Source organism: Stylophora pistillata, chromosome 5 (genome assembly GCF_964205215.1).
Source record: "Stylophora pistillata chromosome 5, jaStyPist1.2, whole genome shotgun sequence".
Taxonomy (NCBI): domain Eukaryota; kingdom Metazoa; phylum Cnidaria; class Anthozoa; order Scleractinia; family Pocilloporidae; genus Stylophora; species Stylophora pistillata.
Genome location: NC_142523.1, coordinates 12,145,289 through 12,161,377, shown reverse-complemented (window position 1 = coordinate 12,161,377; position 16,089 = coordinate 12,145,289). Strand labels below are relative to the sequence as shown.

The 16,089-nt window shown below is 35.8% G+C and overlaps 1 protein-coding gene across 4 annotated transcripts; it reads left to right on the top strand.

The window, feature by feature from the left end:
- The first annotated feature begins 2,642 nt into the window (after positions 1–2,642).
- LOC111344337 (uncharacterized) lies at positions 2,643–14,143 on the top strand. Of its 4 annotated transcripts, none has more exons than XM_088760160.1 (9): positions 2,643–2,838; positions 4,749–4,823; positions 7,488–7,844; positions 8,457–8,528; positions 9,176–9,250; positions 9,663–9,731; positions 10,018–10,083; positions 11,585–11,638; positions 12,359–14,143. In XM_088760160.1, exons 3-9 carry the CDS (start codon positions 7,616–7,618, stop codon positions 12,481–12,483), a joined length of 690 nt encoding a protein of 229 aa, XP_088616286.1. In that variant the 5' UTR covers positions 2,643–2,838; positions 4,749–4,823; positions 7,488–7,615; the 3' UTR covers positions 12,484–14,143. The 4 variants fall into 4 exon arrangements, with proteins under 4 accessions (XP_088616286.1, XP_022807300.2, XP_088616285.1 ...); XM_022951565.2 differs by lacking the exon at positions 2,643–2,838 and adding an exon at positions 2,845–4,164; XM_088760159.1 differs by lacking the exon at positions 2,643–2,838 and adding an exon at positions 2,845–4,164 and having other exon boundaries at positions 4,722–4,823; positions 9,179–9,250.
- Positions 14,144–16,089: the final 1,946 nt, after the last annotated feature.

Sequence of the window (16,089 nt, the reverse complement as noted above, 5' to 3'; positions counted from 1 at the left end):
GACCGGCAACGTTTTCCAGCATTTCACGTCTTTCTTGCTCCTCTTCCTCTGCATATATTTCCTCCACTGACCTCAATTTCTCGGCTTCCCTGTCTCCTTCTTGCGGCCGGCAGTCTCGAGAAAAACTCCTGCACTTGAGTCTTCGTTAGCCAGTCCTTCGTTTCAATGCGGGAACTTTCATGCGGGAACTATATCACTACTTTTTGTCGTCTTATGGAGCCGTGCCCTGTTGAGCGGAAGTAATTTTTCATTTAAAACGAGGCCTGTCGGACCTTGAGGCCTGACGACTAAGTCTTGGTAAGGAATCCACCTTTCCTGCCCGATGCCATAAGCTCTCCATTTTCGTAATCCTTCTCTCTCAAACTTGAAGTTGCGATATTTATTAAATCCGTCTATCTTTTGTACTTCAAGTGTTTTTTTGGTTTCGTTTGTTGATCAAACGCTGCCAGTTGTACCTTTAACAGGACGTTTTCAGAGTTGTAGTCATGCCCAAGGAGATGCTTAAATTTTTCAGATTCTGTATGGTTGCCGATATAAAAAAAAAACATCTGCTAACTAAACTTTCCACATTCTTTGAGGGATGTGACTGTAACTGATTGGAAAAGGTCTAAACCTTTTATTAAGAATGTAGTACATCGTAGGCCCGTTTTGGTAAGGACTGGTTCGGCGCGCAGAGGGTTTCAAGTTCTTTTTTCAGAACATATCGAGGAATAGAGCTTTACTTATTTGGTAGCGGAGAGACGAGTTGATAAAACTAAGAAAATATGAAAATTAGAGGAAAATGGCGAAAACATAGAAGCGTACTGAGCTGCAAATTCTTCCGCCGACACAAACATTAATGTTTTGAAATCCTACATGAGTCACGCGATGCAAATAAATCTCCACAAATTCGTTTACTTATAATCTACTATAACCAAGTATGAAAAGGCCATTTAAATTTTAAGAGACAAATAGAAGGTGAATCACCGGCGGTAATTATCGAAACTAATAGGGAACACTAAATTCATTGATCTTTTAGTGGCCAGTGATTTTGTATTTTAATTTATTTACTTTACTTTTTATTATTTTACGGTATCACGTAAAAACATGACCATTTCAACGAGATTGCCGCCTGAAATCGTCATCATCATAATTATGTCATCAAAAAAATTAATTTTTGGTTCATAACGAGGTAAATGCTGGTATAAATTAGAGTGAAAATAGGAAGAGTATCAATATTAACACAGACCATTTCTGTGCGATGTAGTTAAATGACACATGACTGAATCAACCCGTTCTCGTGGAGATGTTCTCAAGCTCTGGTAAGACACGAAGTTCTCTTCATTATGACATATTTTGAATGAGCGTTTCTTAGTCCGTAAGTGACAGTAATTTTAGTTTTTTACAGCATAAGACAGCGGTCAAGACTGACTCAATAGAATTTTGTCAACATGTTTTAGCCCGCATCAGACAGTTAAAAGGTAATGTCACACAGAAGATGTTCATTTGTACCTTCGTAATTGCTAAATTTGGGGCAAGTTTGGATGAATTTATGGACATCCTCACCTTAACAAAACAACCATGCTAGTTTTGAAAATAAGCACTGCCTCAAATATTGACTTTGAGCGAGAAATGGAGTAACCGCAAGTGTTCATAAATTAAGTCGTATGCACTTTGATCGTTGAAAATTAGTAAAGTTCATCGAGCTCCTGTAGCTCGAAAAGACTAGTTGCCAAAAATGTTTTTGTTGTTTTCGGTACACCAGCCCTAATACTAAACACAGATAGTAGTTAGGACTCCAGATTCCGTTACACTTTTGAGAAAAGCGTCTTGGAACAACAGCACACTCGCTCAAATTTGAAAAGTGCTGTTTGTGTGGTATTTTCAAAATAGCGTAATTCTTAACTGATTGGTCATAATTTACATATTTTGCTATTAATCGACAGAAGAGATGTAAAATAATACCACATGTCCGATTTATAGTATTTGAACAAATGCGTAAGTTTTTAGAGCCTCCAGCGAAACGCTGAAAATTAACGCTGAAATAAACAATTTTCTTTGTTTTTGACCGTCCTCACATCTCGTTGCCAAAAATTTGATAAAATAGCATTACGAACCAAATAATTACAATTTTTGCTGATAGAATAGATCAAATATCTCACAGTAAAAATTTGAGGGAATTCTGTGATCGGCCGAAATTCGAGTGGTCGGTTCTTACGCGGACAGCCTCTTAATTCTTAATAAAGACAAATTTTTTTGCATTATAATAAATCCTTTATCAAGCAAGCTTAATCGGCCAGGATGGCTGGATATTAGCCTCGTTCTATCTGCGCATTTTTATGGACCTCGACTTCGTCTCGGTCCATTAAAATGCGAAAAAAGAACTCGGCCAATAACCAGCCATCTTGACCTCGCGCTCGGTTAATAACGCATATTTATAGCCCTGTAAAGCTGTGTATAGCCGTGTATTGCTGTGTATAGTCTTGTAGAGCTGTGTATAGCCTTATATAGCCATGTATAGCCCTGTATAGCTGTGTATAGCCCTGTATAGTTGTACATAGCCCTGTATACTGTCTCTGAGTGTTATGACATCATGGGCAGGTAAGGTTTGGGACATTCTATGTATTGGGACATAATAAGTCCCCATACATGACATACCCATCGTGAAAACAGTCACACATGTTTACTGGGAAATTGCGAGCACTACTGTGCGGCAAACGGAAACCTTATTAAAAGCCATTTTCTACGCAAGGAACAATGGAAAAGCAAGGAAAAAAAAAAGAAATGGCCAGAGCTTATTTTACGGAAAAAATTTGTCTGGTGAGTATTATCGGAGAAAAGTTTGAGAAGACTGATCGGGTAAGTTGGATAAAATATATTACAAGTGTGCTATCCCCCTCGCTGGTGTGTTCTAACGTCTCTTTCCACTGGGGTACTCGACTGGTCAGAGCAAATATTTCAGCAAATATTCCAGCAATCCCCCAAGATGGCTCTCAACTTTCACCTGTGAAAAAACTACTAAATCGATTCATTTTACTCCTATCACGGCACAAACTCTGAATTCCAAGGGCTACGATAAGTGAATGATTTCCCTTTTCTCAGCCTCCCCGGACGGTACAAGACGTGGACCCCCCTTCTGGATCCCCTTCTGGACCCCCTTTTGGACCCCTTCTGGACCCCCTAGCTAGATTAAGAAAGAATGAAAACGGTAAATACCTGGTGAAACTTACGAGGTAGTCATTAACGTGGCATGCCACAAACATTTGCCTGAACCTTCAAAAAGTGCGACCAGAAATGTTAATTCTCCCGTGTGCTATGGTGGGTACTATTTTGTGTGTAAGTTAGAGTAGGGACCTCGGCACAAGGCTACAAAACCCCCGGGGTTTCCTCCGATCGGCCGCTCGCGATATTAATTTTAAGTAAATTTTAGACACGGCCTCCATGAAAAGCAGAACTTTATTATTTCTTTTATTTGAATTGTTATTATTAAATATTATTGTAGTTAGATAGATAGGTTTACTAGTATGGATAATTAACTAAATCAACTGATGGAAAAACCGTGTATAAATTAATTAAGTTATCCTATCCAATCCTATCCTATCCCATCCTATCCTTGAGGAGTCTCGAAGGGGGTCCTAAGGGGGACCCCAGAAGAGGGTCCAGAAGGGATCCAGAGGGGGGTCTAAAGGGGGGTCCAGAGGGGTCTACGTTTTGTACCGTCCCCTCCCCCCATGTTTGCATTAATTATGTGAAATGAATCATCTTTTTTGCAGAGACCATCTCTACATAGCAAGAGAAATTGTTTTCTGAAGATGTTCGGGCGTGATCTAAATATTATTAGACGTAATAGTTTTTCATTCCTTAGTACTTGATTAACCAGCAAGAACGAGTAAAAATTTTCAATTAAATTAGTAAAGAATTCTTAGTTTATGTCGCTCCTGTGTTCAACAAGGAGATTAAACCTCGTTCCCAGGATCCCTCCCTTTTTCATCACAGCGAACACGTCCAGCGGTCACTGACATTTATTGATTGCCCAAATCGCCCAATCATTGGTCGCAGCTGAGCGGTGTGCCGAAGAGCGCAGTTTGGCTCGTTCATTTAAAAGTCCGTAGGAAAATTGTTACGAAGGCATCAAATGCATAATGATTCTTCTTTTCGTAGTTTGTTTTCTGGTGGAGCTACAAAGTAAGCAAAATTTTGTTTTAGTTATTTAACAGGCCCAAAATCGTAGTGCAACAACCCCGGCCGTGGGACGTTGGGCGTAGTTGTGAACTATCGTGATGATTATGAACGTATGTGTACGTGAGAAAAATGGAATTCTTCACGGACTAAGTCTGAAATTGATTTGGCATTGTCAATACCTTAAGGGTAGTTTTAGCTAGTTCGGAAGTCATCTTCTCACCGGACGGCTTATAAATCAAACTTGCCATTTGACTAATTCTGCCTATTTTAGTCATGAGTTTCTACATTTTTTACATGTACCTGTTGAGTCAGCACATTGTTTCCTTGGTCATGACGATTTATCTAATCACTGTTCGAGTGCACAATCAATTCTATGCTGTATGATTTGCTCAGTATCATGACACGATCAAAACGGGGACCGTGATTCAAAATCTTATCCCACACAAACTGTTTCTAATTCCACCGTTCGCCCTTACTGACAAAGCTGAGCGCCAACCCTCGAAACGTGAGCGAAACTCTTAGAAGCTCTTATTAACAGTATCACGTCTGATCATTACCAGCAAGGCTGCACCTTTTGCTCTTTTCAGCGGCAGCAATCCAGATTGACGCAAATCAAAGCGCTACTATTCTTGTGGGAGATCGACGTAACTCAACTAGATGCGGTGAGTACTGAATATAATTTAGTCAGGTGTGATTGCAAAGCATTTTGAAACTTTTAAACTCGGATTAAAGAGGAGAACTTGTATCTCTGAGGGAAACGATGAAATAGGTGAAAATGATTGAAATATGTTGAGACTTACAACATAAACAGTGTGACGAATTAACGTTTTTAACAAGTAGGTAAAATGGGAGTTGTCGAGTTTTGACATGTTGCAATGTTTTCTCTGAGCCCATTAGTGTTACTCCTATGTTTTTGAGCGGTATTTACATGCATATTTAGGAACTGTGGGGCCTATTGGAAGGAATTGTGATGACTGATAATTAAGTAGACGAGGATTGATCAAAAGCAAATGATTGATCTGCTTGCCATTAACAAATTATTTGCTTGTCTGACCGTTTTCTAATTTTTTTTTTTTATGGTTTGTGGGTTACAAGTTATTAGTGTTAGCTATTATTTTTCACTCCACTGTTGAGTTAATGGACCAGGAAACAATGTATTTTAGGCTTGGGGTTCAACATTCCTCCTCCCTAAAGTCAGGTACAATGAGAGAACATTATAATATTATTATATTATAAATATATCTTATTAACCAAGCCCAAGGGCCGTACTGGGAGAATATCAGCCCGAGGTCTTGACAGTATGGACCGAGCGCAGCTCGGTCCATACAAAAAAGACAGAGGGCCGATATTCTTCCAGTACGGTCCCGAGCAAGCTTGGTTAATAAGAGATTTATTAAACGACTGAAGTTCAAAGGGACAGAAGTGCGGTATCATTCGGGACCATTAATTTTGGGACAGTGCCCGGTCCAATACTGAGAGAATATTGACCGCAAATAGAGCATTTTGATTGGTTGATTTTAGTTATTGGCCCTCTGACTGCCCGAGTCGTGTAATAATGTCCTATTATTAACTTTTAAAGACATCCATGGCCTCACACCCGCATATATTAGCAATCTTTTAGTTATCAAACACAAGTCCTTGTACAATCTTAAATCTTACTCAGGTATTTTATTAGAGCCACCTAGAGGTAAAATGCTGGCAACCCTGGGTAAACTTGCATTTCAGGCAGCTGCACCACATCTATGGAATGAGCTACCATTGCAATTATGCAATATTCAATCTGTAGAAATTTTTAAGAATTCAATTAAGACTTTTCTATTTAAGCAATCCTTTCAATAGTGGTTAAGTTATAAATTTTATATAGCCAATTTAACTGTAATATGTAATTATTTTTTAATTAGTTGAGATTTTAATATTTAGAGATATCAATTGTAAAGCGCTATTGATCTGTCATTGTAAATAGTGCTATATAAGAAATAAATTATTATTAAAATTATTATTAATATTACCACCATTGAACCTGTATTAATCAATCTTGGCAGGGTGACCACTTAATATTAATACAGGTTGACAGCTTAAAACAGGTTCGATAGATCAGGGGTATTATAAAAACGATACACAATGCCAATTTATGCCATAATTGACCACTTATATGTACAGAATCTTGCTCAAAAATACTCTTTACATTGATTTTGGGAGAGAAACAGGGATTAAAAATTATTTTAAAGATAATTCTTAGGTTTATCTGAGAGGTTCACCCTTAAAGTGCACCTATACCCAAAAATTTTTTTTCGCTTAACGAAATAAGCTTATTTTTTGGAGTATTTCTCTGCAAAAATTTCTTAATTTGCTCAAATCTTTAATTTTCTGTGCCCAGTCAAAACACGGAAAATCGGCCGCCATCTTGCCCCACGACCGAGTTTAAAGAGGAATGGCTCTAGCGGGTAATGTGACGTCAAATCGAGAACACGAAAGTCTGCATTTCACACATTTTCACATGTTTGGGAAGGTTGTAGTCGATGTTGTCCGAAAATATGCCGACTAAGTGTGTTGTAGAAGGATGTAGCAACGCGCAAAATTTGCAAGAGGGTATCGCGCTTCGTATATTCCTCATACAACACACCTAGTCGGCATATTTCAGACAATATCGACGACAACCTTCCCAAACAAGTGAAAATGTGTGAAATGCAGACTTTCGTGTTCTCGATTTGACGTCACATTACCCGCTAGAGCCATTCCTCTTTAAACTCGGTCGTGGGGCAAGATGGCGGCCGATTTTCCGTATTTTGACTGGGCACAGAAAATTAAAGATTTGAGCAAATTAAGAAGTTTTTGCCGAGAAATACTCCAAAAAATAAGCTTATTTCGTTAAGCGAAAAAAAATTTTAGGGTATAGGTGCACTTTAAGTGACCATTCAATACATATGGAAAACAATGCAAACAGGCTGTTGGGACTTAGGAAAGAGTGACCATGACCAGTTGAGCGCATGCAGTGACTGCTCATTTAGAGGTGAAAATTAAATTTATTAAGGGGAAATGAATTTGGGACTTTGACAACTAAGTACTTAATACAGGGTATTAATATACAATATAGGTTTGGCTGTGATACTTACTTACCCATCTCAGCTAAAGCTCCAGGCTAATGTTTCATGTTGTCCTTGAGGAAATTCCCTGGTTATGCCATGGGTTGGCAAAAGCAGGGAGGCTTTTTTCTTTTTTTTTATCTGATAGCCTAAGGCCTCATGTATAGTAGCCTCACGATTGAGGATTTAAAAAAAAAAAAGGAATTAATTCAAGCACATTTAAAAATAAATAATCTTCTTTAGTTTCAGTTGCACATGTCAACACCACCGAAGGCAGAGTAGTCAAACTGCAGTGGTCATTTTCTAAAGCTTCTCTAGGTCAAGCGTTGCGTGTTCTTCGCCTGGAAATAAATTCAGTTTATATTGCATTCATGCCAAAAAAATCCTTGGAAATGACTTGCATTAAGAGTACGTTTATAAAAGATATCATTTGGAAGGAGTTCTGCCCCAAAAGAATGAAATTCAAGAGTAACCAGACACATCTGTCGGTTGAAATAAGAAACCTTCCAAGGGGCAGCAGTGGTTGGACGTTCAATTTAAACTATCAGTTTCAAACATATGACTTCACCTGTCCTTATCAAGACATAATAATCCTTACAGGTTAGTAACTGAGAATGTAGTGAAAAAATAATTCATGATGAATTTTAGTTACTATTACAAAATACAATACATAGAGCAATGCCAAAAATTAACCTGTGGAGATCTAAAATCTGGAGATTTTTTATTATGCCACCATAGCATCAACTCTGCAGTGCTTCCCCCCCAGACAATCAAATGGATCTCCCTTCCCAAAAATTAAACAAAGAAAGATATGAGTTGCAACAAAAAAAATGCTATGGGAAACAGTGAGGCAAGTTTGTAAAGCCGAAATCATTTGATTTAAGTAAATCTGGGGATATGATGTTAGCCTACAATGGAGTGAAGCCACTGAATGCTAGTTCAACACTTAATCCGGGGGGGTTTGGTGAACCTAACAGAAGACCCAGAGACTCATTCTGTATCCAGGATAGGTATAATCAATGTGTAGTTTCTTTCTCGAATTTTGTCATAGTTTTGATTAATTGGTAACACAACTTGTGTTGTCCAATTCTGTGTGTAATTATACTCTTGTTAAAATAAATCAGACACCTGCTTTGCAGTGGTCTGATTTAGGTGACTCCACTCAGTCCTATTATCTTTGTTTTAAAATTTTGAACTTGCAATGTTTTGCAGTGTTGCCATTCGCAAGTACTAATATGTCAATACAGGAAACCATTCAGAAAAAATATTCAACTACTGTGGGAGGTATTTGCAAGTTTTGCACCACTGTAAATGTTTAATTTAATTAAAAATTGGTTCAGCATGTACATGTACTGCAGTTGCATATGAAATACCTTAGACTTCTTTGAAATGACTGTTATCATTATTATTTCTTTGAATGCCTGCATTAGCTAGCCTTTTTGGTATCTCTTTTAAGTGAAATGTCATTGTTTTTAAACACGTTGTCAAGGGCAGAATGGTTGATTAACAAGAATATAACAGAATAGCAGTTTAGTCCTCTGTATGTGGCTGAACCTTTTGTTTTCATCAGCTTCCTTTTTATTGTCAGTTAATACATATCTAAGTTAAAGAGGAGAGCTAAAGAGAAAAACCTGTTCCATCCTGATGCTAGCTTTCTTATCAGTAATCTGCTTCTAGAGAAGTTTGTGATTGATTTTTTCTTCTTTAAGTTTTCACCTCTGCTTTTTCTTTTGAAAATCTTGATAACCAATTGCAAAGTCATAATTGTCACATTGATTGGAACATGAAAAAAGGTTGAGTGTCAGGAAGCAAATACTGCTGCCCAAAATTGGTCACTTTGGATCATATCATAAATGAATGAACAAAATCTTAATAATTTTTCCATGCAAATTCAGTTTCTTGATTATTTGTTTGTTTGATTCTTATTTCAGCAGTTGTGCCCTCTTTGGTAGTATTGAGTACTGTATCAGCAAGTGCCCATAAAACTGTCACGCCACCAATTTCAGGTTGTGCTAAAAATTTTTTCATTGCAAAATCATTCTCGTTAGCTCCTTACTATGAGGAGCCATCATTATGGGCTCTCTCCACCATTTGAAAAAACTTGAACAGAGGGTAATGACATATATATGTAACTCAAAATTCTCATGACAGACATGTAGGCTGTTTTGGAAATGTCTGTCAGCAAATAAAAATTAAGAAAGATTTATTTAATTAACATTCAGATCTCAGAAGGAAAATGATAGTTCTGTCAATTAACAGGATTGTTAGTGATCTTTCCTATAAGGTATACAGTCCTAATTTCTGTGGTTTGGAGCTATGTTTTTTCAATATTTGACCAAAACTCCCAAGGGTTATTGTATTGTTTGATCTGTATGTGTGATTATATTCTGAAAAACTCCTTTTTTTCTTGTTTGACAGGTACACCAACATTTATAAGCCCTAAGATATCTCCAGGATTTCACAAGACTGTTGGACCCTCAAACACAGGTAGAGTTTATTGTAGAATTAATAGTCATAATTAGGTTATAAGTAACAGGTCCACATTTTATAAGTACCCTTGAAATATAAAAGTCCTGTTGTGGTCTTCAGAGAACTGTGAATTTATTTTGGTTTTAATTGTAAGTTATTGCAGTGAGAATTATCAGTAGCAAAATGAGAACTTTTTTATTTAACTGACTTGATTGTCACTGTATGACCAGAAATTGTAGAATATACAATCTTTTCCACATCATCAATAATTTTATTTGGGAATCTTATCTTTTTCGTTTTATAGTTGTTCCGTCTACAGTATATATTGCATCTGCAAATGATCAAAACACTGTGGAGCCACCAACTACAGGTAGGGTTAAATTGTGTATTGTTTGTGTAATCCTTGTTAGTCTCACTCTGTGATTATTAGGGAGAATTGAAATGGCTGCATTGGAGTTCTTGTGGTTCAGTACATGACCTGGTGCCAAAATTGCGGCACAAGAACGAGGGTGAGAGTGAAGTCACCTTGCATTGGTGTAATTAAGAAGGAGTCATGGTGCTGAAGAATGAGTGAAAATTTCTTGAAAATCAATGGTGGGAGTGAAAAATTATTTGTGGGAGAGAGGCATTCAGTTATTTTAAGTGATGGCAAAGGAAAGAAAAAGCAGAATTTCTTATGATTAATATTATTAAAGAAAGCTGCAGCAATGAAGCAGATCAAATTAGCCTCATCTGTCAAAACCCACTGACAAAAAATTACAAACAAGTGAGAGCAAATTTCCCACGCCTAAAATGGTTAGTGTGCTGAGGTTTGGGTTCAAGGCCTGGTCAGGTCATTGTGTTCTATTTTGGGGAAAAAACTCTTAGCTCTCACAGTACGTACTCTCCCCACCCAGAACTTTAAATAGGTGGTAACAAATTGTTAGGGAAACCTGATGAAACACTGTGGGGGTAACCTTGCAATGAACTCATCCTGGGGGGGGAGTAGTCAGGGATTTCATTAAGGGCCGGGCACCGGCCGAATTGACTGATTGTAAGGACGGTTTTGCCCACCTGGTTTAACAATCTGGAGGAAGGTTTTTCTTATAAAGAAGTTTAGTTCAAAAAGTTTTGCCTGCCTGTGAAAACCAGTTGCCCTCCTGCTGAAAACATTAATGAAATGCTTGAGTAGTTATCCTGTGATACTCCTAGTCGCTTTATGCTAAGGAAACAGGGGCGAGCTTAGATTAGATGGGTCACTTGAGTATGAACTTGAACTTTTTTTAATCTCAATGAACATTGAATTCTTAGGGCTTATAATTATGTGTGCAATTAAACCTTGATTATCCGGACCTCGATTATCCAGACTTTTTCCTTGGTCCCGTTTTTTCATGATTATTTATGAGCTTCGATCTTCAAATGTTATGAGGTAAAAAAATTCAGAGATTTTGTTTTAAGGTCAGGAAAAGTGCGTTTAAAACAGTGCAATACCTCCTCCGCTTTCAAAAGATCGAGCGCTTGGAGAGTCATTGAAGCAGACTTTTCGGATTTAAAGTGTGTTTTTTTTATTTCTTTTTTTTTACATTGTTGTTTCATTAACATTCATATTTTCAAATATACGGACTCGCGATTATCTGGACTGTTTACCAAAGTCCCGACGAGTCTGGATAATCGAGGTTCGACTGTACCGACTAGGAAATGTTTGTCTTCAATTAGAAGAAAATTAAAATGTAGATCTAAGAGTTGAACAATTTGATGTTTAGTACAATTGAGAGATTTTAAGGGACTTAATCTTTGAAGTCCAGTCTTTAGACTGGTGAACAGCTGTAAACTTGATTTGGAACTCATGATTATTACATTTTTTCCATGAATGTTTTAATTTCTATCTGTAGTCGACACTCTGTCTCCAGATGTTCAAGGCATATCTGACAACCCACCAATCAGAGGTAAATTGATGGTTGTTAGTTTTAGTAAAATTGAATTAACTTATTAAGATTTTATTTAGCCTGCAGTGCCAGCATATTTTGGGCACACGAGTGCACATTTTCGTATTAGGCTGCCATCTTTGCTTTGGTAACAGTGGAGGATTGGGGCGAGGAAATATTTGCCAAGGGAGTAGGTGTTAAATGGAAAAATGAGCAACGGGAGAGAGGGAGGGGAAGGAAAAAATCTGAAGGCATGTTCAGGCCTTCAGAGCATTTGGAATTTTTGTTGTTGTTAAAACCTGTAAGAATCAATTAAGCCAGCTGGTTGACTGTATTTTTTGCAGCTCTCGTTTAATTTTTGTGTGCATTAGCATAGTTCGCTTTGCTGTAATTTAAAGTCAGTAGGAGAATTGTTGGTTTAAGTGTAATAGGTTAATGATCAAATTGAAGCTTTAACATCCCTCCCCCCTGAAACCCCCCCTAGGGATTTTAACTTTTGAAGACCACTCCCCTCCTCAACCCACTCGTCATATTGGTGAAAGCACTACCTTACTTAACCTATATTAATCCCCACTGAAACAAGTGCAGACGTGCATATCATGTGTCTTTACTTCTTTCAGTAAAGGATGGTCGAATTTTAATAAATAGAACCCCTCTTTGTCATTTATTATTGATAGCTGTACATTAAGAAAAGAAAAGAACACAAAAGATTTTAACTCTCTCTTTTTCATCTTTTTATAGACAACGGGGTCTCTGCGGCATTTATTGTGGTTCCCATGCTGCTTTTAGTAGCATTGAGGTTCATAATTACTGGATTATCTCGCCAAGAAAGGATAGCAAGATATTTGAACAGTTTAGTTAGTTAACCAACAAGAGTGAAGGATTTTATTCGATGAGAGATGTGCCCACCTTAAGCCAATTTAAGCGTGGTATCAAGAAAGGCCTATGTTCTCCCTCATCTTGAGTACTGCAGTCCCCTTTTACTGGGAGTAGGTAACGCGGAGACTACTAAAATAGAGACAACTAATTACTTTATATTAAGAACTATATTAGGCTTCTCGAAGTCTGTGTCATACGACTTCCTCCTCAAGTTGGCCGACATTAAGTCTTTGGAGAATCGTAGGCAATTCCAATCGTTAGTTATGTTATATTAGTGCTTGTATGATAAGGGGGCTCCTTATATAAGTGATTTTTTTCATTTTAGAAATGTACCGTATAGTTTACGCGGGCTCAGTACAAGGCTAGATTTACCTCCTTTTAATCTTGAGTTTTTACATCGGTCTTTTTCATTTTTAGCTAGTAAACTTTGGAATGCACTACCCCCTAGACTCAGAGAATCTCAAGATATTGTTTCATTCAAGCGTTCTCTTCAAGCCCACATGGCTTAGTGGTAGTGATTGTAAATATCGTTATTGTTAATATTGTAACTTTTTATTGATAGCTCTTGTCCATAAATAAATAAGACTTTATTTATTGAGGATAGCACGTGATAGTGCACAAACACTAATAAACTTGTGGTCCTCTTAATTACAATAAATATATAAATGCAAATACAATAGAATCATTAATATATTGAAAAAAAAAAAAAAAAAAAAAAAAAAAAGATTACAAATATAAATAGAAATTTAGCTAATTACAAATAATATTTAATTGATAAAATATATAATACAAGATAATATAAACAAGTAAGAATATATAAAACTACTATCAATAAAATTTACCGATTAAAATGAGCTAAGCATGATTTGTCATCATAATAATATTTAAATACGTTGTCTTTAAAGGCCTTAAGTGTATTAGACTTTTTTAATTCAGGCTTTAACTGATTCCATAATTTTATGGCAGAAACTAGAAAAGTTTTCCCTCCTTCTCTAGCCCTTTTAAACTTAGGTAATAAAAAGTTGTATTTACAAAATCTAGTGTTGCGTGAATGTACTGAACTTAATAATCTTAAGCTATCATTAAGATAATTAGGTACACAATAATTAATCCTTTTAAATAGTATTGAACATTTAGCTATCTTAGTAGAGTTATAAAATGGTATCCACTTTAAACGATTGAATAGCATAACTGATGAACTACGTGGTTCAGCATCTAATAAAACCCTAGCAGCTCTCTTTTGTAGCCTAAGTATTCTTAAAAGAGATTCATTAGAGCAAAGTGACTGCCATGCAACATTGGCATAATCAAATAATGGCTTAATCAAACTATTATAAAATAAAAGTCTTTGGTTAAATGGTAAACAAAGTTTGATCTTATTCAAAATTCCAATTCTTTGTGAAATTTTTTTGCACAGTCTGTCAACATAAGTGTTCATTGATAAATCGTGGTCAATGTCTATACCAAGATCCAATGCCTATACCATGATCTTCGATCCTGTTTTTAGTTATTTAATAGATCTACTTATTATTTGTATTCTTACAGAAATTATGTTTTATTTCTAATTGTACATACACGTACACGTTTTAACGAGAACTTCTGTACTCCTAGGTGTCACGTGTTTAAATAAAGGATTGATTGATTGAAGCACTATTTTAATTAGTTTCGTTTTTCGCATGTTAATTTTCAAATAAATTAAATGTAGTTTTATCTTCATATTTTTCGATATGTATTTTTTTATTTCTATTTTTAAGTAATTATATTTTATGTAGTTACTTTTAGAGGACCCCTCTGTAAACCACCTTTTTGTGATGTTGGCATCCTCAATGAAGATGAACTATTATTATTATTACTATTATTATGATGCAATATTCTAAGCAATATTTTAATATTAAGCAGTATTTTGACATTACACTTAAGGAAATTATGTGAAGACTTCTACATGTGATCAATATTTAAATAATTCTACTTTTATATAAAATCACAAATCACAACCATTTGGGTGAGGAAATCAACTAGCTAGCAAATATACAAATGCAACTGGGCTTTCTTCACTTGCATCAAGCCTTAAAGGTATTTTTAAATTAGCTATTTCCAGAAGTCATTGCTCCTTTTGTTTCTTTTTAGTTTATTTTTGCATGTCTTCTTTCTCTTTGTCCATCTGTCTGTTTGCCTATTTGTCTGTCCTTCATTTATTTATTTATTTAACCACTAACCCACTTTCACGAAAGGGGCTATAATAAAAAAAAAAAGAAAAAGGAATATTTAGATGGGAATAGCCTTTGCCATATTGACATCATGGAATGATCTTACTTTCTTCCATAAGATTGCCAAGAATACCTTCTCTAATAATGTATGTAGCCTAAGGCAAATTGTTTATTAAGTAAACAAGTAAAAATGTACAAAGTACAAAGCAAGTAATAAAATAAATAATGCAAGTAAGACTTGTAGATATGTTAATTAATATTAAATTCTCCAGCAAAGAGCTTAGAGCAATTTTGAATGGAGAGTCAATAGGGCCACTTTCCCAACCAATTACATGATCACACAATAAATTTTGGGGATTGTTTATCAAGACTGGTCTCTTTGGTTTAATCAGAAGCATTTTCCAACATCAAAGTTGATCTTACACAATTTTAAGACCCTCTCACAAGGTCCTTGTGATATCATCCTTTGTTTTGATTGGCCAGAATGAGAGCCTGCTTTGTTGTTTTTACAACATTTCATGGAAAAGTGCACTAAGAAGTTCTTAAATTTAATGTTTTTTTTTCAGATGTTTTTTTATCATGTCTGCTTCAAATCATATAAGTACGATATGAGGAATACAGAAGCCATACTTGCCAAGGGTTGTTTTTCGACCGATGTTTTTAAATTCTCATTTTTTAATCGCATCGAGAATTTATGGAATGGCCTGCCTGTTGCTATTAGGACAATTGATTGAGTATCATTGTTTAGTAAGAAAGTGAATCAGTTTTATATCAGTAAATTTAACTTAAGTAAGGATAAATTTTTATAGTTTTTGATTACTTATTGTCGTTGCTATTTGTCTATGTTAGTTTTTCATTTTTTTGTATTTTATAACAGGCAGTTTATTTAAAATAAGGAATCTAGTATTTTGTACAAACTGGCCTAATTACTCAGATATCTCCTTTTTTATACTTGTAGATATATTTAACTCCTTGTTTTTCTTTTGTTTTGATTATCTGTGTAATTGAATTTGACGAAATAAATAAATTTTTCAACATTGACTTCAGTCTTTTCATACTTGACATTTAAGAAATAAAATAGACAGTGAGACAGAGAAACCGCATATATAATTCCCTAGCCGGACAGAAGTGTGCCGGTGCAACCCTCGGCTGTACAAGTAATATCACTAGGTTAATTAAGTATAATGAGGAAAGGAGTTTTTAGTCGAGAAATTTTTATGTTTTTTATACTAATGAATAAAGTGAAATTACCTTTTTTGACATCACTGGTATGAACTTTTTCCCCAAAGCTGGTCTGTTAAAGGATTATTCTGAGAGTTTGTTAAGTCTTACATAATTATGTAAGCTATTTGTTTAGCTTAAAACCAGGTTTTGTTAAGGGAGAGA